General features: G+C 41.3%; 1 protein-coding gene across 1 annotated transcript in view; it reads right to left on the minus strand.

Moving 5' to 3' along the window:
* Window positions 1–10,517: 10,517 nt before the first annotated feature.
* Window positions 10,518–24,035, minus strand: part of EXOSC7 (exosome component 7) — a 38,334-nt gene continuing 24,816 nt past the window's right edge. Inside the window, exons 5-8 of the mRNA XM_050938085.1 lie at window positions 23,078–23,148; window positions 16,171–16,294; window positions 13,932–14,087; window positions 10,518–10,717 (exon numbers count right to left, since the gene is read on the minus strand). Of these exons, the coding sequence (XP_050794042.1) occupies window positions 10,613–10,717; window positions 13,932–14,087; window positions 16,171–16,294; window positions 23,078–23,148 (456 nt within the window). The 3' untranslated portion in view covers window positions 10,518–10,612. The remainder of the gene's footprint in view (window positions 10,718–13,931; window positions 14,088–16,170; window positions 16,295–23,077; window positions 23,149–24,035) is intronic.

Here is a 24,035-nt window from a genome sequence, read left to right on the forward strand (position 1 = left end):
AGGTCATCGAGTCCAGTCCCCTGCCCTCATGGCAGGATCAAATACTGTCTAGACCATCCCTGACAGACATTTATCTAACCTACTCTTAAATATCTCCAGAGATGGAGATTCCACAACCTCCCTAGGCAATTTATTCCAGTGTTTAACTACCCTGACAGTTAGGAACTTTTTCCTAATGTCCAACCTAAATCTCCCTTGCTGCAGTTTAAGCCCATTGCTTCTTGTTCTATCATTAGAGGCTAAGGTGAACAAGTTTTCTCCCTCCTCCTGATGACACCCTTTTAGATACCTGAAAACTGCTATCATGTCCCCTCTCAGTCTTCTCTTTTCCAAACTAAACAAACCCAATTCTTTCAGCCTTCCTTCATAGGTCATGTTCTCAAGACCTTTCATCATTCTTGTTGCTCTTTTCTTGGCCCTCTCCAATTTCTCCACATCTTTCTTGAAATGTGGTGCCCAGAACTGGACACAATACTCCAATTGAGGCCTAACCAGCACAGAGTAGAGCGGAAGAATGACTTCTCCTGTCTTGTTTACAACACACTTGTTAATGCATCCCAGAATCACGTTTGCTTTTTTTGCAACAGTATCACACTGTTGACTCATATTAAGCTTGTGGTCCACTATGACCCCTAGATCTCTTTCTGCCATACTCCTTCCTAGACAGTCTCTTCCCATTCTGTATGTGTGAAACTGATTGTTCCTTCCTAAGTGGAGCACTTTGCATTTGTCTTTATTGAACTTCATCCGGTTTACCTCAGACCATTTCTCCAATTTGTTCAGATTATTTTGAATTTTGACCCTGTCCTCCAAAGCAGTTGCAATCCCTCCCAGTTTGGTATTGTCTGCAAACTTAATAAGCATACTTTCTATGCCAACATCTATGTCGTTGATGAAGATATTGAACAGAGCCGGTCCCAAAACAGACCCCTGCGGAACCCCACTTGTTATATCTTTCCAGCAGGATTGGGAGCCATTAATAACTACTGAGTACGGTTATCCAGCCAGTTATGCACTCCCTTATAGTAGCCCCATATAAATTGTATTTGCCTAGTTTATCGATAAGGATATCATGCGAGACCGTATCAAATGCCTTACTAAATCTAGGTATGCCACATCCACCTTCTCCCTTATCCACAAGGCTCGTTATCCTATCAAAGAAAGCTATCAGATTGGTTTGACACGATTTGCTCTTTACAAATCCATGCTGGCTATTCCCTATCACCTTACCACCTTCCAAGTGTTTGCAGATGATTTCTTTAATTACTTGCTCCATTATCTTCCCTGGCACAGAAGTTAAACTAACTGGTCTGTAGTTTCCTGGGTTGTTTTTATTTCCCTTTTTATAGATGGGCACTATATTTACCCTTTTCCAGTCTTCTGGAATCTCTCCCATCTCCCATGACTTTCCAAAGACAATTTCAGGAAGGCGGATTTTGGTAAGCTCAGAGAGCTGATAGATAAGGTCCCATGGGAATCAAGACGGGGGGAAAAACAACTGAGGAGAGTTGGCAGTTTTTCAAAGGGACACTATTAAGGGCCCAAAAGCAAGCTATTCCGATAGGTAGGAAAGATAGAAAATGTGGCAAAAAACCACCTTGGCTTAACCACGAGATCTTGCATGACCTACAAAATAAAAAGGAGTCATATAAAAAATGGAAACTAGGTCAGATTACAAAGGATGAATATAGGCAAATAACACAGGAATGCAGGGGCAAGATTAGAAAGGCTATTGCTAGAGGCTCAGATACCTCCTCTATTAACTCCTTGAGTATTCTAAGATGCATTTCATCGGGCCCTGGTGACTTGCAGGCATCTAACTTTTCTAAGTGATTTTTAACTTGCTCTTGTTTTATTTTATCTTCTAAACCTACCCCCTTGCCATAAGCATTGACTATTTAGACATTCCTTCAGACTTCTCAGTGGAGACCAAAACAAAGAAGTCATTAAGCATCTCTGCCATTTCCAAGTTTCCTGTTACTGTTTTTCCCTCCTCACTGAGCAGTAGGCCTACCCTGTCCTTGGTCTTCCTCTTGCTTCTAATGTATTGATAAAAAGTCTTCTTGTTTCCCTTTATTCCCATAGCTAGTTTGAGCTTATTTTGTGCTTTGCCTTTCTAATCTTGCCCTTGCATTCCTGTGTTATTTGCCTATATTTATCCTTTGTAATCTGACCTAGTTTCCATTTTTTATATGACACTTTTTTATTTTGTAGGTCATGCAAGATCTCGTGGTTAAGCCAAGGTGGTTTTTTGCCACATTTTCTATCTTTCCTACCCATCGGAATAGCTTGCTTTTGGGCCCTTAATAGTGTCCCTTTGAAAAACTGCCAACTCTCCTCAGTTGTTTTTCCCCCCGTCTTGATTCCCATGGGACCTTATCTATCAGCTCTCTGAGCTTACCAAAATCCGCCTTCCTGAAATCCATTGTCTCTATTTTGCTGTACTCCCCTTCTACCCTTCCTTAGAATTGCAAACTCTTATGATTTCATGATTACTTTCACCCAAGCTGCCTTCTACTTTCAAATTCTCAATGAGTTCCTCCCTATTTGTTAAAATCAAGTCTAGAACCGCTTCCCCCCAGGAGCTTTTTCAACCTTCTGAAATAAAAAGTTGTCTGCAATGCAGTCCAGGAATTTACTTATTGGATAGTCTGTGCCCCGCGGTGTTATTTTCCCAACATATATCTGGATAGTTGAAGTCCCCCATCACCACCAAATCTTGGACTTTGGATGATTTTGTTAGTTGTTTAAAAAAAGCCTCATCCACCTCTTCCACCTGGTTAGGTGGCCTGTAGTAGACTCCTAGCATGACATCACTCTTGTTTTCTACCCCTTTTATCCTAACCCAGAGACTCTCAACACTTCCGTCTCCTATGTCCATCTCCACCTCAGTCCAAGTGTGTACATTTTTAATATATAAGGCAATACCTCCTCTCTATCCTTCCTGAGCAAACTATACCCATCCACACCAACATTCCAATCATATGTATTATCCCACCAAGTTTCAGTGATGCCAACAATGTCAGTTGTATTATTAGCACTTCCAGTTCTTCCTGCTTATTACCCATACTTCTCGCATTTGTATATAGGCATCTAAGATACTAGTTTGATCTTGTCTCCCAGTTTTGCCCTGACCCTCCTTTCTCTCTGCCATTATAGCCCACGCTCCCTCTTGTTTCTGACCCATCTCCCAGGTCTTCATGTTCCCCACTTACCTGTGGGCTTTGAATTCCTATTTTTTTAAATGGGATCAATTAGTTAATTACCTCATTCTCTGAGTAACCAAATGAGCCCCTTACTGTGGATGTGATGCCCCTAAGAGGGAAAGTGTGTGGTGTGATTTAATAGGTGCGGTAGGACTCAGTGACATCTTAAGAAAATTGCAGTCTAGGCTCCAGATTTCCTTTGACATTAGGACCACACTAATCAAGGTTGTTGCTTCAGTGAATAAGGGACTTTGCTAGTGGGTCTGGACCAGTCCTTCAATGTTTCCAATTCTGCCTTGAAGATAAGAGCCAGTCAGCAGTTACAGACACCTGTGGTCTGCCACTGAGGGATTTGAACTCAATCTAGCTTAACTCCTAGGTTGTTTAGCATAGGTGACAGGCCTCCTGGTGACTTGACTTTAGTTTAATGAGAGTTGTGGGTGCACTGTGTCTTTCAGTGAGGCCATAAAGATCTAGACCCATGTCTAGTTCCTCCATTTGGCTTCAATTACCCAAGTGGTGATTCTCTGCAGAATACAGATTGAATCCTGATTTTTGTTTTCAGAAACAGATAGCGCTACCAGCATAGCTACTAGCTAGCAATAAGAAATGTGTGCATGCACTAGCTGATCTGGTGTGCTGGTCTGCAGGGTACCTGTGACAGGATTCCCAAGGTGCAGCTTGGGCTGTGGGACCACTGTAGCCACTTAACTGTCTCCAACCTGGGCTGTCTCTCACAATGCCTTGATAGTGACAAGCAGCAAACCTCTCCAGGCGCCGTTATCACTCAGCACAACTGCTTGTGGAGCCCCAAGCCCAGTGGACTGCATGAATGCTCCCAGAGCCACTTATGAATCACACAAGGAAAGGCACCAGCCAAATCCCCGCAGCTCCCAGCACTGTACCTCAGGAATATACCGTCTTGCACTGCTCATCTTGAGCAGTGCAAATTTATGAATTGGTTCACCACTTCATCAATGGAAAGTGGATATACATCAGCCTTTGCAAACCTGAGCAGATTTGCCCCACATTTCATACAAACTCACAGGTAAAGATAAACAGTTAAACAAATTTGTTGACTACAAAAATAGATTTTAAGTGATAGGCAAAAAGTCAGAGTTAGTTACCAAAATAAAATATAAACATGTAGTCTAAACTCTCAACCCTATTAGACCGGGCAGCATCTAGATTGAGCAGTTTTTCTCACCCCATTGGATATTGCAGTTCATAGTACACAAATTTTACCCTTGATATCTGGACCAGTCTCCTCTGTTTGAGTCTTAAGTCTTCTCAGTGTCCTTGTTTCTTGCAGCACAGATGGGGGCAGGCGAAAGGCCAAGCATGTGGCCACTGTGTCTGTTTTATACCCTCAGTCCCATGTGCTTGGGGAACAGAAGTCCCGGCATGTCTGGAGGGCATTGCTGAGTCACCAGGTAAGGTTGAGCAATTCCTCTGATGTGGCCTCATGCAAGTGAGTCACTGCATTGTAGCTCCCTTGTTGGACGATGACTGTGGATGGGTTGTTTGACACCCCATCCGGGTATTGGTTACGTTCCTTGCTGTTGTCTCTGGGGAACTAATATTTGTCTGATTCCTCAACTTACAGCATGTTTTAGTGACCACCATACAACACAATTCTCATAACTTCATATGCATTAATGGTATACATATATGGATAGAAAAATGATTTTCAGCAGATCATAACCTTTCCCCGATACCTCACATGGCCTGCTTTATATGCAAGATCACAATTACATATAAATGAGGAATATGAGGGTTATAGGGCACTTCCTCAAGGTATAGCATGTCACGGTACCCATGGTCTCCAAGGGTAGGAGTCTCATTATCCACAGCTCTGATTGTTTAACAGTAGGTCCAGATGGATCATCAATGTTAATAAAAGGACAGCTGGGAAAACAAATTTTCCTTTCCCCATAGGCTCTATTTCTCCATAAGGGTGACAAAAATGTATACTGTGGCATATCTATATCCATGATTTAATATGCAGTCTGCCTAGTTATTCTGAGGATTTACATGGAGTATACTTTCCTATATAGGGATTTTCCTGGAGCCGTTACTCTGAAGTTAGTATCACAGAAACCCTGATGGTGTTTAAGCACATGCTTAACTTCAAGCACATGAAATGCCATTAATTTCAATGGGACTATCTGTATACTTAAAGTCAGGCATGTGAAAAAGCACCATGCTGAATCAGGGTCAAAGTTTTGGTGCTCCAGTTCCTGAGCTCCCACAACAGTTCTCTCCCCCTATAGTTCTTAACTATGTGGTACTTTAAGTGGCGTCAAGTAGTGGGTGAGGACATCATCTGGTTAAAAGAACAGGTGAAGTAGTCTATTAAGGCCCAGATCCTCAAAGGTATTTAGGCATCTAACTCTCACAGACTTCAATGGGAATTCGGTACCTGAATACCTTTGAGGATCTGGGCCTAAAATACTCTCAGAGCTTGGAAAACGTCTGCAGACAAAACTCCCGTTAATGTTAATGCAGAAGGATTTCAGGATGAAGCCCTAAAGTAACTCATGCCACCTAGGTGCTGTCTCTATTTTGTACTAAATTAAGGGTTTAGAGGCCCTAACCAAGTTTAGGACCCTATTGTGATAGGGACTATAGAAACAGCTTTTAACAAAACCTAACTCTGCCATGAACCACAACAAAAAGGGTTCATGACCCTGGAGCTGCTACTCTAGCTGAAAAGCTAAAGAAAGTAAAGATTTCTGTGCTAGGTGAGTCTGCTATGTAAGTACTTTAAATCTGTGTACGCACACACATAGAAGCCTGGAAATATCAAACCAATCCCTGTTCCACCAAGCCAAAACAAAAAACACCTTCCACAGCATTATTGACCTACATTCAACCTCTCTTTTCTGCTTCAAAGGGATGGCCCAATGGCCTGAAAATCCACACAAGAGGGGTGTGATTTCTAAAGCACACCAACATGCTGGATGCTAACCGGCACATGTAGAGCTTGCTAGCATGCACTAAAAGTCCCTACTGCAAATGGCCTATGTTAACAAGCACTAGGGAATTTTTAGTGTGCACCAGCAGGGTCCACACTGGCCAGCTAGTGTCCAGCACATCAACATGCTTTAGAAATGATACCTCTCTACTGTACAGTAGTATTAGGGTTGTCCTGGAATTAAAGATTAATCTTTAATTATGTCATGTAATGAAACCTCCAGGACTACATCCAAACAAAACTGGCAGCCCTAAGTGGTATGCTGTGTAGACAAGCCCCAACACTGTGCTTGGAGATGGGCACTAGGCTGGAATACGCAGCAGCAGAAAAACAAGGGTAAGCTATTTACGAGGGGAGAGATCATTTTGTTTTTATTTTACTCATTTGTTTTTGGCCCAACCTATCAGGTGCTGTTAGAATCCTCCATTCTAATATGCAGCTAATGGACTATCTACACTCTGAGCAATGACAATTAAAACTTTCTGGGACAAACACTAAGCTCGCCTGCTCCACAGATGTTTCCTTTTAGTTCTACTGGATTCCTGTCAATGAAAACGTGGCAATATTTGCACAGCAACACATGGAACTTTCCATCAACTCAAATGGCAACAGGAGTTTGTATGAAGAAAATGAGTGCTAGTTGGGTTAGGGTGGTGCTTTGTTTTTGTTGTTAAATACATGCCTCAAAAACAGAAGGTAGTAGGAGAGCCAAATCTCTGCAGGGTGTGTGAGAACTACAGTGCCATAAAGAAGAAGTTGTATCCATTGGAGTGACATAAGCTAAATATGTCCTTCTGACTCTCCCCAGTAAGTAGGAGATTTGATGGTCCATTTGGGATATAACTTCACATCAGCAAATCTCCAAGGGCAGCAAGGACAACTGACAGCTGTTTGTAATGCTTTTAGCTATAGCCACTTGCACCCCTTATTTTTGTAGGTAAGGATGTATAGCTTATGCACTCCCTCAAATGAATGTGAATGAACAATTCTTCTGTGTGGGGTGTGATTGGATCAGTGCCTTATTCACAAAAGCAAATCCTTTATCATAGCAGCACCTCAAAACACTATGTTGGCCTTTATTTTTAATACAATTTCAAACTTGGGCAACAACATCTGGAAGGAGGTGTGGGATTTTTGTTTGTTTGTTTTTGTTTTAAAAAGTACCTGAATAAGTGGCCTGATGGTCAAAAGTGCTGAGCTCCTGTCATTCCCATTGAAGTAAACATGGATTTAGGTATCTAACTTTTAGCCAAAATTTTTCCACAGGTGGGTGCCTAAAGTTTCTATTGCTAAGATTCTGAACCGTACCATGTCTAGAAACTTTGTCTTCTCCAGTACATACTGTTCAAAGATGCAAGGACTGACAACTGTGGATCCTTGTACACGAGTGCATTGATCCATTAATGCCTGCAAAGCATGTTGAGATGCTATATAACTGCAGACTATCACCCCCAGATTACAAAATTCACTCTGAAAATACCTGTGGGCAACTTTTGGTACCTCACTATTAATCAACAGTATAATAGGCCAGTCAGACCAATTGCTGCTGTCGTGCTGGTGGCTTCATGGCTTAAAAGGTTTGCAGCTAGATTTAGACGCTTGATGTCATGTGTACAGCATGTTTTTTGTTTTTGAAACCTATTATGAAATATAAACATGAGCTAATTGGTTACCCCGCCTACCACACTCATCCTACCCTGCAGCTTGCAGGCTAAGAAATACACTATAGCTCAGGGGTGGCCAACCTGAGCCTGAGAAGGAATTTACCAATGTACATTTCCAGAGAGCCACAGTAATATGTCAGCAGCCCTCCTCCACTCCCAGAACCTCCCACCCTTCCCAGCCCTGCCGATGAGCACCTCCCCCTCCCTCCCCATGCCTCCTGATCAGCTGTTTTGTGGTGTGCAGGAGGCTTGGGGGGGGAGCGAGCACATGGCAGGTTCAGGGGAGGGGGCAGGAAGGGGTGGGGTGGGGTGGGGGCAGGGCCTCTGGGAGAGCCAAGGACTGAGCAGTGAGCACCCCCCAGCACATTGGAAAGTTGGCACCTGCAGCTCCACCCCTGGAGTCGGTACCTATATAAGGAGCCACATATTAACTTCTGGAAAGCCGCATGTGGCTCCGGAGCCACAAATTGGCCACCCCTGCTATAGGTGCTAGTCACATCAAATAAGTCTTTGCACAAAATAAACCTGCAACTGAATTGTTCTACGTCAACAGACTTCATTAATGACGTGTCACTTTTGTAGTACAAGGAAAAGCAATGAAATGAAATACTTTTCTTGTGTTGGCAGAAGTCACTTTTCTTATTATAATCTTCTGCTATCAGGTACTAAAGCCTGAATGTTATACTGAACCTGGTGTTCTTCAGCCCATTGGGTGGCCTCAATTTTTACCTTCCCAGAACTTCTCTTACAGCTGAATTTCAGCAGATCAAAGAGGCAGCATGGGTGATAGAGTTGCATTTATATTTATTTTAAGATGAACTCTTAACCAACAACGGGGGTGGCAGAGGGGGTAGGAAAAGGATTCACAGAGATTTGAAAGTATGTTTTTTCTTAATCATTTAGAAAACATGGATATGATTTCTAATTTAACCCAAAACACGGTGGTCTGCAAAAGAACCTACAGCCCACCCCCACGGAAAGAAACCTCTCTTTCAGTTCTTAATTCTGAGTTGTGAGATGTCAAGCTAAAAATGTTAGGAAGCTTAAATAATGGAAACTGGAAAAAAACCAACTTGGATTACATGCCCCAAAGCATGTTAATTGCTTTCTGGAGGATGGCAATGGCTTTGCCTCAATGTTTATGCAAAAGGATCACTCCAAACATCTGTATGCTTTTGGCTGAAAGAAACAGCTTCTTCAAACTATTTATTTAAACTTCTCCCTCCAGCCTTCTCTTTCTCCTCTCTGTTGAATGCAGCACATCTCATTCTTTTAGCTATGTCTGCCAACAGAAGCTGCACATACATTGTCCAAACTACTGTGACTTAAAGGCTTATGTTGTACTGTACAATTTTATCCTGCATCTACTCTCCTATATGCATCTGAATTTTGATAACGTCAGCTAAGGAGTGAAATCAAAACTTATGAACTGATGTCTTAACTTCCTGCAAAACCTACTTTGGAACAGATTCTGCTTTATGAGATCATCATGTAGGGACAAGGAATGTTAAATGTCAAGTGAAGAGTAAAATGCCAAGTTTTCACGCTATACAAAGTTAGTCAAGATAAGAAGACTGCAGCAAGTTAAAATGATCTCACAAAACTGGGTGAGAACGGGCAACAAAATGGCAGATGAAATTGAACATTATGTGCTAAGTAACGCACACTGGAAAGAGATAATCTCAGCTACACATATACAGTGAGGGGTTCTAAATTAGCTTTTACCACCCCAAAACAATCTTGACCTCATGTTCAATAGTTCTCTGAAATCGTCTGCTCAAAGTGCAGCAGCGGTCAAAAAAGGTTAATACTATGTTAGGAACAGGATAGAAAAATATTTTGTCACTATATAAATGCATGGTGCCACCCACACCTTGAATATTGTGTCCAGCTCATCTCAACAAGATACCTGTATAGTGGAACAGGAAAAGGTTCACAGAAGGGAAACAACAGTGATCAAGGGTCTGGAAGTAGTTCGGTACAAGGAGAGACTAGCATTGCTTCTTCAGGAGTTATACCGTTGCATCAACTGTACAGAGGTAATAACTGATGGGTCCAAGAAAAAAGTTCATGCTGCCTGGTGCAGAGGAGGGCAGCAGTTAAACTCCCATTTCTCACCTCAATTTCATATTTGGAGCTTTGGATGGGAGTGCAGAAAGGAGAAAAGCCAGTCACAGCTGGAAGCTGAATTTGACACTTCTCTTCTGTTCACTTTAGAAGAGGGGGGAAATATGACTCTAAAGGTTAAACTAACTTTGGTCTTAAATGCAAATTAGGAATTTACTTCTCAGCTATTGTTCATAAGCACAGAGGTAGATGTCCAGTTCAAACTAACTCATGAAATCAAATGTTCTTTGATTAGATAATCCCCTATTACTTCAATTTGTTTTATCTGAATAGTGAATAAAGCAACTTCTACAGCCAAATGTGGACTTCCAGTGTGCAATTGCTCTTGTGTTTTGTAGCGATGGAAAAAAAAAATTGCCACAAACTCTAATTTAGGAGTGTCATGAAAGGTAGCTGTATTGACTGTTAGATTGGTGCAATTCCTGGGTACAGAGCAGAAGGCAGAATGAAGCATTTCAAATTAATTTTATTTTCATTGAAGACTTTCCTTATGCTTTGCTAACTGCATTTAAAAAGTATCTTAAACATGGTTAGGACACAATATTAAAACAAAAAATATCCTTTATTTCACATACAAACTGACAAGATCATGCTTTGAAAAATAACTTGGAAATGTATATCTGCATTGATAAAACAACTCATCCTAGGAATCCAACCTTCTGTCGTGTTGTCCCCAGACTCTCTTCTTTGTCTAAGATCTTCTGTAGGGAAGTGTGCAACTTTTTGCCTACCCGTTTTCCTGTCTGTAAGGCAAAGAAGGCAAGACAAAGCTGATGTCAACTATTTTTTCCCTTAATGATTAATATACACCAGCTGTTGTAAATGGCATATTTGAACTAAGATAAACTGCATGTGGGGACTCTCAACTTGATCAAAAGTGTTGGGGAAAAAACCCTCCAATGCAAAATTGTTCAAACCAGGGGCAAATGCTCCAATTCAACAAAAAAACTCAGTGGGCCAGATTCCCTAGTATGAGCTTGCCCCTCTGTGCCAGGCAGGAGCCTCAGAGAGGCTAGATTTGGTCTGTAAATGGCCCGCAGAAAATTTCTTTTGCAGTAGGGAACTCTCCAATAGCATAAACACAGTAGAAGCAACTCCTGCACCAGCTTCCTCCCCCATGTCTCTAGCGTAGGGACATGCTGAAAGAGAAAACACATGGGAGGAGAACCCGCACTGACCCTCTACTGGCAAACATCTCTTAGGTATCTTACAGCAGCGGTGTAGATCAGAACTTTCCCTAGGTCTGGCTGGCATAGGATCATGGAACCATGAGATTCCCTGAGCAGAAAGGAACCTCACTCACTGTCCTTAAAAGGTCAATGGGCAGGTCAAGCAGTGGGTATTGAATAGAAACTATAGCCAAGTTGTCTGAAGGAAGCTGCTCCTCAATTTTATAACTAGAGACCCATAAAACTACCTACCATTTAATCGGGTAAGTCCAACTCTACATGGAGGCATGAAACCATAAAATGATGCAGATACTCTGATCAAGGAGCCAGGCAATTGAGAAGGATACTACAACTCCCCCAGCCCCTCCTCATGCAGTACTGTTCTGTAACTTCAAGAAGAGCATTTGGGACAAGCTTGGCAGAGATGGGGTGGTATATAACTATGTGGATCCACTGACCAAAACTCCCCATGTAGGGAAGGTGCAGAAGTTGTTACAATCAATGGACTGGGGTAACTTTGCAGCCCAAGGGGGTATCATGAAGTATTCTGCTCCACTCCCACACCAGATATCTAGCCCAGCTATCTCCAACACAAGGTTTGTTTACCCTTGCTTGGTGCATGGGTCCTGTATTTTGCCCATTGGCATCTTAGTTATTTCTGCCTGACTCCCTTATGATAACTTTAATCCACTAAGAGGTGTCGCTATGGCACCTTTCCAAAGCTGATCTGTTACGCTGCTTTCCTAAAAGCGATGTACTGGCTGGAATGTCTGTTCACCCCAAGGCTGATAATGCTGAACATTTTCTGAGCTGGAGTCAATCCACTGGAGGATATAAAAGTGTTAAGCAAAGGTTATGAAACTGTTCCGTTTCACAGACCCTGTGCTTTTAGCTTTGTTTGTTTCATCTGTTCCCCAAACAGGCTGCTGTGTTGGGAACAGGACCAGTCAGACCCCCAGCCAAAGAAAGAATTCTTTGCTTTCCTCAAAAGCCTTTTTTTATTTCAGTGAATGACACCACCACTTAAGGAGGAGAGATTTCTTTAAAACAGATGAGGGGGAACATAACATACTGGGCTACTGAGTTAAGTTTTAACTCTTAGGCTGGCACAGGAGTCAATACTTGTTTGTACCGTACCTTTTAGGAGCTTTTGTAAATTTGGCCCTAAGAAGTTAGGTGCCTAATTGCCTTTTTGCAATGGGAGTTAGGTGCTTCACCTGCTTATGTGTTTTCAAAAAATCCCATTAGGCTCCTATCTCCATCATTAGATGCTAAATACCTCTGAAATATCTGACCCTTGGTGCATACACCTTTAAATGGTCAAAGCTCCATACCAACACAGATCCTGAGAGCACACTTGTGAGGCAGGCTAGAAATCACTATTTTCATTTTACAAATGGGTACACCAAGGCACAGAAGTGAAATGACTTTCCCCAGAGCAAACAGGAGCTCAGCAGATTAACACCCAGGCTTTAAATTACATCAAGAGAATGTAAAGTGTCATGTGCGCTTAGCACGTCATTTCCACTTTAACCAGTTATTTTCAAACCTGGCTGCAATTTCTGCATTCCTCACTACAGCTGGTCAGAAATTTGACAAAAAAACATTGTTTTGCTGGAAAATGCATAGTTGTCAAAATAAATGTTTTGCAGGAACATACTAATTTTGACAATAGTTTCAGGTCCAGCATGGAACCGGGAGAGAGAACCCCCAGAATAGTTAAAAGCCTTGTGGTTAAAGCCCATGCCTAGATGTGGAAAACCCAGATTTGAACCCAAGTCTCTTACATCCCAGCCGTGTGCCCTAGCCACCATGCTATTAACTCTGGAGCTGGCGTCTCTCTGCTTTCTCTTCAAAGCTTCAAAAAAAGGTATGTTTCATCCCAATGCAAAAGGGGAAAGGTTTTTGAAATCTCAAATTTTCACAGGATGGGGAAACCATTTCCCACCTAGATCTATTTCTCACAAGGGCTACCTTTATGCCAAATGTGAAGGTTTTCAGAAACAAATCCAATTTTGTATTCAAGTGCAAATGGAATACAAAGCTTGTGTACAAAACTCATTTGTACATACTTTAAGGCCAAGTCTGGGCATGAGAAATTTCACACCAAAAGGGAAGCTTCAGAGAGAGGCCTAAAGAAGGATTTAAAGAGAAATTCCCAAGTCAACTTGAACTGCTGCCAGCTACCACAGCATTTTATAAATATTTTTATAGAAAGGGAAGAGGCTCACATCAGTAAAAAGGACAGATACAAAGATATTACAACAAAATGTGAAAAGTGAAGTACTAGGATTGTAATGATTACCAGCTAAATAAGTTAATTACATGAAAGACAAGTTACACAAATTAAAGATTATGTACTGTGAAGTACCAGTTCACAAGTTCCAGTTCTGTTGTGTGGTAACTGCTGTTATGTTAAAGAAGTTTCATTTTGAGTTTCAAAGGGAAATTATCAGGCTTGAAACTTGTTCTTTATGAAGTAAATATAGGATTTGTAAATAATGTTAGTCACCTTAACTTTTAAGAAGTTTTGCTAACATGACACTACTATTGAAGAAAACCCAGATTATCACAATGTCAGAGGGGACATCTCAAATGGTTTGCATAAGTGAAATTCATTCCCATAGGAATTTCAGATTCCTTGGAAGCTGCCTGGGACCTTCCACAATTCACTTTTTACCCCTAAATTTTCAGTATCCCTTTCATTATGCCCACACTGCAATTTTTCATATGCTCAAGATCCACTTTTCCATTATGTGAGCTGAAGTTGCTCGTCAGCACTTCTTACCTCCATCATCTCAAAGATACTCTCTGGATCAAGACTACCGTTCCCCAATTTCTTCATACACGTAAGGGTACCTCTGCTGGTCACAGAAAGCAGCAGGCTGGCCAAAGAGCAAGCTTCTTCCTGAAGGGTAGCATCAACCACATGCCTACAACCAATCTGCAGAACCAAGGACAGTTTACTTTTGGATATTTTAAGTTGTTTTGTGTCCAGATAATTACGAATTTACTGGGTGATGGAATTAGAGCACTGGAGGTAATTCCACCAAACCATTAACCTGTCAGTTTATCTGTATGTTACAATCCTAAGAAATATAAATACTGTTTGATCATTGGTTCTGCTCATGTGTTAAGTCACCGCAGCTGTGTCAGTCATTAAATACAGCACCTTGATATAGGACATTGTAACTGCTCACAGTGCAATGTTATTGTATGTGCATGCTTATAAACGTATTATGTACATAGGATAAACACGCACCTTTGGCCACTTGACCTACATCCTGACTCTTAAACTAAATTCCATGTGGATGAATTAACATTCCAAACATCTGGCAATAGTAGGAAGCACCTTTAAAATTTTATACATATATTTTTAAAAAAAGAACCAACTTTTCACCCAAAGGCTTCTTTTTCTTCCCCAACTGTGGAATTTTATTCACAACAGTTACACATGCCTAAGGCTCAGGAGAGGTGAGATTCAGTCTCTGCCTCAGGTGACAGCTTTTATTATTAGTTACATAACACTTAGAAAACAGAATAATTTGCATGACGGCATGCAAGCTGTCTCATGACCAAGCCAAGGAAAGTTGATATTATGGCAATTGCTGTGTGGTTGGAAAAATGGGCGGATAAACAAACGGATACAGCAGTGAATTAAGTGGGATCTCTCTCTCTCTCTCTCACTCTCACACACACACACACACCTTACTTTATAGAGAATTTAAGAAAACAGTGGTACTAAGAGGGAGAGTAGACCTAACAGCTATGAACAAGTTCTCCTTCCTGCTCTGAGTCCCTGCTGTATGTAGGTCACTTAACTTCTCTGTGCCTTAATCCCTCTAGTTGAAAAAAATGATGGCAATAATTAGGGCCCTACCAAATTCACGGCTATGAAAAATGCGTCCCAGACCACGAAATCTGGTCTTGTGCTTTTACCCTATACTACACAGAGTTCACAGGGGAGACCAGGGTTTCTCAAATTGGGAGTCCTGACCCAAAAGGGAGTTGCATGGGGGTTGTAAGATTATTTTAGGGGTATTGCCACCCATACTTCTCTGCTGCCTTCAGAGCTGGGTGGCCGGAGAGCGGTGGCTGTTGGCCAGGGGCCCAGTTTTGAAGGCAGCACTGCCACCAGCAGCAGCACAGAAGGAAGGGTGGCAATACCAGACCAAGTCCACCCTTAATTCTGCTCCGCTGCCTTCAGAGCTGGGTGGCTGGAGAGTGGTGGCTGCTGAATGAGGGCCCTGCTCTGCCTTCAAAGCTGGGCTCCCAGCCAGAAGCTGCCACTCTCCAACTGGCCAGCTCTGAAGGCTGTGCTGCCACCCGCAGCAGCACAGAAGTACCACAACTCCCCCCTACAATAACCTTGGGATCCTCTCACAACTCCTTTTTGAGTCAGGAACGCTATAGGCACAACACTGTGAAATTTCAGATTTAAATATCTGAAATCACGAAATTTACTCTTTTTAAAATCTTTTTTGAGTGTGAAATTGATCAAAATGGACTGTGAATTTGGTAAGGCCCTAGCAATAACGCTTACCTATCTCGCAAGGTGTTGATAGGCATAAGGTTAGCTCCATCAACAAAGTTTCTGTTTCTTCAGTGGCTCACCAAATAGGTGTCCAACATTTTAAATGGCTAATGGATATTATGTTAGCATATTAGAGAAGCCAATACTAGTGTCCACTTCACTACCAGCAAGCAGCTGATGGATGGATAGTTAATTGTTTCAGCCCAATACAGCAGGATTAGCTATTACAGATTCCCATGCCAACAAGACATACAACTTGAGAGGAAGATGGAACACTCTCTCCACAAAGATTTCCTTCTCCACCTCCCAAGTCAAAAAATAAATTCAAGGACGGAAGCCAAGAACTTTTTTAGTATGGAGGTATCTCATGGCTCTGGTCATCAAAGAAAAGATGGTTTCTCCCAACCTATAATGGCAGGTCAGTTCTTGTAGCCAAAGTCTACAGAAGAGTCAAAAGCTAGAAGAAATAATTTACAAACTTCTCCAGGCTTACTTTGCTTAATGTGATGATACAGGGTACATTCTCCACATTAAGTCGAATACAGTCATAAGGGTCATCAGAGAGCTCAATCTCTTTTGATCCTTCTTCATCCTCCAAAACACGCACTTTGGGTATCCTATTGAAACAGAAGCATATGTAAAACTTACTGGATATTACTTCACCACTCTCTAATCTGTTATGCAGGCCTGCCCCATCCCTAGAGAAAATAAAGCTGTTAAGATTTCTAAAGATAACTTTTTAAAGAAAGGGAATGCAGATGAAAGACTACTAAAAAACACCAAAACCAAACACGTCCGTTTTAGTACTGAAGGATTTTAGTCTTATTTCTAAAGAATGCTTCTGATCTCCACAGTCACATCAGTTAATGTTAAAATGCATATTTTGTTTAAACATACCCCCAAGTAAGTGATCAACTATACATGGTCAGGGCTTGGGGGAGAAACCAAAGCCCACATGGCAAGAATGAGTGCTTACAAAAACCCATTTCTTCAGCATTTAGATAAATTTAAATACTAAACTACTTGTTGTTGCAGTTCCACAGCTACACTATGAAGCAATGTTGTCACCTAGGGTCTGCAAATGGCAACTTCTCTGGTTTTGCTGCTGCTGCTGCTAGCTTAGCTCTGTTCCTGCTTGGTTAAACTAACAAGGCTCTGATCTTGTTTCAGTGCTACTATCCATAATTCTGTGGGTGACAGTGAAACTCATGCCAATTTTGTGTTGCTGCTAATGCTTGGAAAAGCTATGACTAGAAGTAGACATAAGCACTAATGTTATTCAAGGGGGAAGGAGACTAACTACTGGGGGGAAATGCTAGAGTGGCAGAATGCTTTCCTCACCAGTTGAGAGATTCTCCCCCACCTCTATAGTACAGCTTCCCGCTTGCTAGTAGAGGAAGATATGAAAAATAGAGCCATCAGGCAGGGTCCCAAGAGAAGCTTCAGTAGAAATCCCAGCATCCCCCATAAAAGCTGGGATGTCACGGGGCTGGACCTCTCACAAAGGTGCTGATTTAGCTGGTTTGGCTCTCAACCTTCAAATTTCGTATCTACCTCTGGCTTGTAGGTTTAGGCCTTCAACTAGTGTCAAGAAGTATATGGTCAATTTCAGTCCTTGTGCTAGACATCTGCCAAATAGAAATTACCCCCTCACCTTCCTGATCAATTCCATTATTCCTATCTGCCACAGCAATGAAAATCAAGAGGCACATGTTTGGAGAAGTATATAGGATGGGATAACCTTGGATAGGTGAATGTTTTAGGACATATTCCCCCACTTAGGAGGAGTCTAATCAAAAGAAAGAAATGAATTCTTCAGACATCTTCATCCAGAACAGATTTTACACATTATTAAAGAGAGATTATATATACTTTCCCCAAATCCTTTGTTCAACATATGAAGTAATGCCTGAGATCGTTGATTTCACATATTACTTAAAATGTGAATGTGAAGGTTAAGTCTCCACATTTTGAAATTTGTCAGATTTATAGCACATAGTTGGCCATATTATATCCACAGTATGTATAAATTTCATGGAAATTTTACAAAAAGATGAACATAAAATTCTTATGGTAATGAATGTAAGAGCAGTTGGAACAGTTTCTAAATAATCACTTGCTTTACTTTTCCTGCCCATAATGTGAAGGCCATGTTCATCCCTGGTGCAATTCTGATGGAGTCCATTGGTGTAAGAAGGCTGCTCCCCTCTGGGATGAATATAGCATGAAAGCTCTTACTTTGCACGTCAATAAAAAGAAAACAGATCTCCCACTTCTATGTGCTTTCCTTGAAGATATAACACACTTCAGTGCATCTCTGAAAAATTAGCTTTGGTAATTGGATGACATCAAACAGCAATGTTTGTTTATATTAATACTTTTACAGCAGTGTCGTGTGTTACACAAATTAAACTTGAGAGACTTTTTTATGCATTTTGTAACATCTTTTAAAGTAAAATATCTGGATGGATTTAATGAATATTTTTTCCTTACAGGAACAAAGTGTTTTATTTTGTTTTTTGATCCCTGGAAAGTATTTTAGTTGCAGTTCATATTGAGTACTAATGACAAGTGCTTAGACATCTGTAGAGAGAAGAGGCATATTCCCTGCATAATACTAACCGACCAAAACAAAAATATTTTAAAATAAGCAGAATGCTTTATATATATATATATAAAAACTACATCTAAAGCCCTTTGTAGAGTTATATAATATAACCAATGTGACAAGATGTTTTCTGCTGAAAATGATTAACACTATTTACAACTGAGAGGGCAAGACAGTTAGCTGGTTACACATAGGCTGATACAAGATGACATGTTACAAGAAGAAGGCTCTTGAGCCAACGGTGACAAGCTTGTTTGAAGGGACAGAATGAGAGCAGTGTGCTAGACAAGCAGACAGGCTAGAAGAAGATTAAAATCAAGTCCATAGAGAGAAATTTTTAACCCATATTCTGAATTGCACAGGAAGTAGAACAGCAAGGTTTAAAGATGGCAATGACAGAGTCATTATCTCCTTGTACACAGAAGGCGGCAAGTAGTAATGCATCTCCATATGCTGCAGTTTCAAGAGCTAGTATTTGGAAAGTCCCTAGAGGAAGGAGTTGCAGTACTCAAGACAAGAGGAGATGAAGTTATAGACAAGAACCAACATCTACTAAGGCAAGAGGACAGCATGAGCTGGGCAAACAAAGAATGTTAGTAGCATGGAAGAAGTGGGGAGGTGATTACAGCCACCTTGGTAAATAAGCAAGAAGTAGAAACAGATTTTTGCAGGATCAAGGGCATTCCCAGAAAGCATCAGATTCCTCCCTCCCCTTGTGAAAAGCCTTCGCTCCAGAATCCAGACTAAGCAAATTGTAAATCGAATCATTCTGTTTTTGTGCACTGTACTTATTTGTTGAGTTCCCACAATAGGGTTAAAACCTGCAGAAGGTTCATTAGTGCAGCAACTGCAAAGCCAGCACAGCAGTACTCAGTGGCACACCAGCAATGCTCTCAGTTCAGTGCAGGAGATCTAGAACTGCCACCTGCAAAACTAGCTTTATGCCTGCAAGTGGTCTCTACTGGCCCCCCCAATACCATCACTACCATGTTGTTGGGTAAGGGGCAGAGTGACATCTACTGTTGAAATAATGACTATTTTCACTTACAAGTGCCTAAAGTCACAATCTACCTAGCTTTTGCCAGTGTTAAACTAATATGGGATATGCAGCATTGTAATATGCTAAACCACAGCACTGTGAGTGTTTGCACGTTTATGCAATAACCTGAGGAATCTTGTTCCAGGCCCCAGCATACAGAGGTTTGTGTTCCAAAACACAACAGTGGAAATACAATGGGGCAAATTCAGCCCTGGTGTATGTACAGCTCCACTAAAATACAGATTTCTACTATAGCAGAATATGGCCCAAAGTGCCTTTAGATACTGACTTAGTACTAAAACTGAAGGGATACTATCCAATTAGTATTTGGTATGTCATTGAAAGCTGTCTGAACAATGCAAACATTTAGATTAATGAATATGCCACCATATTGGGTCACCATCTTGGATCCTTGAAGCCTAAAGAAAGGAGTCCCCATAGCTATGAAGGAAGCTATACAAGCTTGGTTTTAAAAATAAAATTATTGCTCTACAAGGCTCAGATAGGCCTTTGAGAACTAAATGCTTCAAAAACAATGGCAGCCAGAACACACTAATCTGGATTCCAGGTTTCAAGCAAGAGCTGGTCTTTTTAAAGCTGATGTATACACCTTTGAAAACAGGTTTATAATGGAAACTTGGACACAAAATTACTTTGAAGGAAAAGTAGCATAGCTGTAAGAGAAGTTCAGGACAGTTAGATTGGAATTTATTTGGCATGGATAAAAATAGTTAGTTTTTAAATAGATTAACATGATTGAAGTGACATTTTTCTGGTGGGCTAGTAGCTGTTGTAGGAAACTTTGAAGCAGTCTGTAAAGAAGTAAATATCTGCAACTATGAGAAGGGGAAGGAAAGAATGACTAGATTGCATAGTGGATTAGTGCCTTTCACCTCTCAAGGCCAGAGCTCAAATTCTTAGTTCACAAATAAAAGTGAGTTTGGTGGTTTCTTCATGTTCCCCACAACAATAGCTCTTCCCAGTTCATACCTGAGCAAAGAATGCCAGTTGTGCTAAAGTGAAATAAGCAAAGCCAGAGGGGGGCAAACTACGGCCTGCCGGCCATGTCGTGCCGATAGGACTGTCCTGCCTGGCCCTTGAGCTCCCGGCCAGGGAGGCTAGACCCTGGCCCTACCCCTGCTGTCCCCCCTCCCCCGCAGCCTCAGCTCGCCATGCCGCCAGCGCTCTGGGCAGTGTGGCTGCAACATCCTGCCAGGCAGTGTGGTGGCATGGCTGGCTCTGGCCAGGAGGCACGGCTGCCTGTCCTGGTGCTCTGAGCAGCATGGTAAGGGGGCAGGGAGTGTGTGTGTGTGGAGGGGGGGGGGGAGGAGTTGGATAAGGGGCAGGGGACTCCGGGGGGGCAGTCAGGGGACAGGGAGCGGTTAGATAGGCATGCAAGTCTCGGGGGACCTGTCAGGAGGCAGGGGTGTGGATAGAGGTCGGGGCAGTCAGGGGAACGAAAGCATGGGGGGGTTGGATAGGGGGTGGAGTCCTGGGGGGGGGAAGTTAGAGGCAGGGGTCTCAGGAAGGGAAGGTCAGAGAATAAGGAGCAGGGGGGGTTGGATGGGTTGGGAGTTCTGAGGGGGGCAGCCAGGAGGCAGGAAGTGGGAGGGGGCGGAGGCCAGGCTGTTTGGGGAGGCACAACCTTCCCTACCTGATGTGGCCCGCAGGCCAAAAAAAGTTTGCACACCCCTGAGTAAGACTCTTGTAGGTCAAAACTGAAAAAAGTACTGGCAGTGGCTTTGGAGAAGTTCAGACAGTGTTTGCCCACACTATTTCAAACTCAAGCCATTAGTCTCTCACTTTCATAAGTGTGATGAAGCTAACTCAAATGCTAGATAAAAGATATCTATTTTAAAAGGCATTGTTTTTGAAAGAACTATTAAAGCATGCACTGCATGCATAATGTCCTCCAGTGTTCGCTTGCAATAAGTTTTTCCTAATCCAATGCTGTTCTGTTTTAGTTTTTGTATTTTCTTTATATACAGTATCCTTCAAAATAGGACTTCTGTTTAAACTACATTTCAAAAAGCCCAGATATCTTGTACATAAAGCACAAACAAATGATTAAAAAAACCCATGGAACAGCAGCTGTTACAAACTAAACTTAGAATTTAGACTAACAGCATCCAGGCAGCTTTCCCATAAAATCGTTTTGCAACGTTTTTTCACCCTTAGCAAGTTCACAAGTCTTTGGCACCTTCCCAATGTGTGAGAATATAACTTTTAATGGATTCCACATTACAGGAACACTTTACTCCTTTAAAAAAGGATGATTAAAGCAGGAGACTGTTCAGTAAAATACCAATAGGAATGAAGTGTAGCAGAATTATTGTCTCTATCTCTCTCCCCCACTACAACTGGAGAGGTGTTAACAGGTCACCTAACACCTTTCAAGGGACCAATCAAAGCAACTACTTATGCTAAACAATCTGTTCCACCTTGTATTTAGCTGTGACACTCTGAATATGTTCCCCAAACCTAAAGAAGAGCTCTGTGTAAGCTTGTCTCTCTCTCCAACAGAGGTTGGCCCAATAAAAGATATTACCTCACCCATCTTGTCTCTCTCAATCTCAAGAGACTTTCTTCATGTCTGAACAAACAGATTTTAACAACCTGATACACGTCTTCAGAACCATGCTTTTTTCCTTGCATGCTGCTTTCCAACCATAGAGCTGCAATCAGATATCACTCTGGCGTAACTCAGGAGTAACTCCACTGAAGCCAATGGAGTTTCAATACACTGCTGTAGAACTGTTTGGATCACCTTCAGACCTCTTGTGCCTGCAACATAAAACTTTAACTCTTGGAAAGCTATTCTGGAGTCTCACTACGCAACATTTGGCAACTTTTGTTCACAAGATCACTCATCACACTCTTGATGGAAAGAATTGCTGAAAAGGTTTATTGACAAACTAGAAATGTAACATTTGGCTATTGGGGAGTTTCTTCATCTGGTTGTACTTAGAACCTACCCATTCACCTGAAGTAGTGGCTAACTTACTCCTGTAAGTGCAAATTTATGTTGCTAAATTTAGCTACCGTTAGCAAGCAGATCAAGAAATGGCAAGCAAAGTGCCTCTGCTCCAGGCTCCCTGCCTTCCATCATGCACCACTCCATGTGCAGAGTAGGTAGCAAAGCAAAATTGATGTTTTTGTTAACTACATTGCACTTGTGCAAAAGTTTGTGAGCTCTGGCACTCAGTGACACTTTCCTTCTCTCAGTCAATAGTTCCGTGAAGAAACTATGAACCATGATTCATGCTGTTTAATGCACAAGAAAAAAAAATCAATTTTTTTTTAATACAGGAATTTAGAGCTGGTGACAGTCTGACAGCCCTACAGACAGAGGAAGTGATTTACAGAGGTGCCAGGCACCTGCAGCATCCATAGACTTCAGCCTATCTGGAAATTAGGGCATGAAGGTCTTTATAATCATACACCACTGCCAAAAAAATAAGCTTTTTCTGAAGTTAGCCATGTTTAAAGGGATGACAAGGTAACAGTTACCATGATCATTCAATCTTTCAACTCTTTGCCAATAAGCATCCTTGTCATGAAGGAGGATACCTGCCCAACAGAAATTGGACTGAAATCACTAATTCATTTCAGCTGGATGTAAATGATCGGTTTTGTATCTGGATGTAAGTTGACCTAGACATCCAATCCCTTAAATTTTTGTTTCAATGGTTCAGCTTTAAAAGTGCTCAGAAAGTAGTTATCCTCCCAAGAAAATTAAGAACTGTGTCTTACCTCGTATTAAATAGAGCTGCCTTCACTGCAATAGAGATTGCATCAAAGAGGTTGCCACCACATTCCAATAACTGAGGTAAAAAACACAAAAATCATAAACTAGAATAAGAACATCAAAATATTCCCTAAATAGTTGTGACACTGAAACACTAAAAAACTTTCTATATTTAATTATACTCAACATTACCTATGAAGTCACAGCCAACTATACGGTATCAGTTTCTTTCCAAAATTGCACTTTAAAGTGAATGCTTTATAATGCAATTTTAAAACCATCAAATATACACAGCACAGTGCACAGCATAGTGACTACAAAAATGCAGTGGTAAGGATTATTTTTAGAAGAGCATACATTACCACGACAGCTACTTGAAAAACTCAAACTTTCACTGAAAATTGAAGGGGGGATAGTTGCTGAAAATATTTTTTTGTCAAATGTGAAATTCAAGAAGTTTCAGCCAGCTGTAGTTATGGCAATATTTAAAAATAAATTCAGAATAAGAGCCCATTATGGCATTCACTCTTAATCCATGTAATTCTTCTTCTTTTAAAAACTTACTCAATGAAAGTACTTGCCCCTATCTTAACAGGAGACGCGTGGATACACCATTTGGATATACCAATCTACTCGGCTCGTGAATATAGTGGATTAAGTTTCACAGTGTACAATTCTGAAGTATGGTCAATGTAATTAACATAGAAAACTAAAAAGCCTATGAGGAAATAAACTCTAAATTAACTAAAGGTTATATTTCGGACTGTACCAAGACAGACTGATAACTGAAAGGTGAAACTGTCAAAAGGTGAAAGCAGAAGCTAAAAGACAGAGGGTGACCAAATTAGTCCTATGCAAAAATTGCTTGATACACAGAAATTAGCCCATCATTTTCAGTTGTTATTGGATTTTACTGGATAAATGCAATAAAACCAATCTTTATTTAAAGACAGGATGTGTCTG

This window comes from Gopherus flavomarginatus, chromosome 2 (genome assembly GCF_025201925.1).
Source record: "Gopherus flavomarginatus isolate rGopFla2 chromosome 2, rGopFla2.mat.asm, whole genome shotgun sequence".
NCBI lineage: Eukaryota > Metazoa > Chordata > Testudines > Testudinidae > Gopherus > Gopherus flavomarginatus.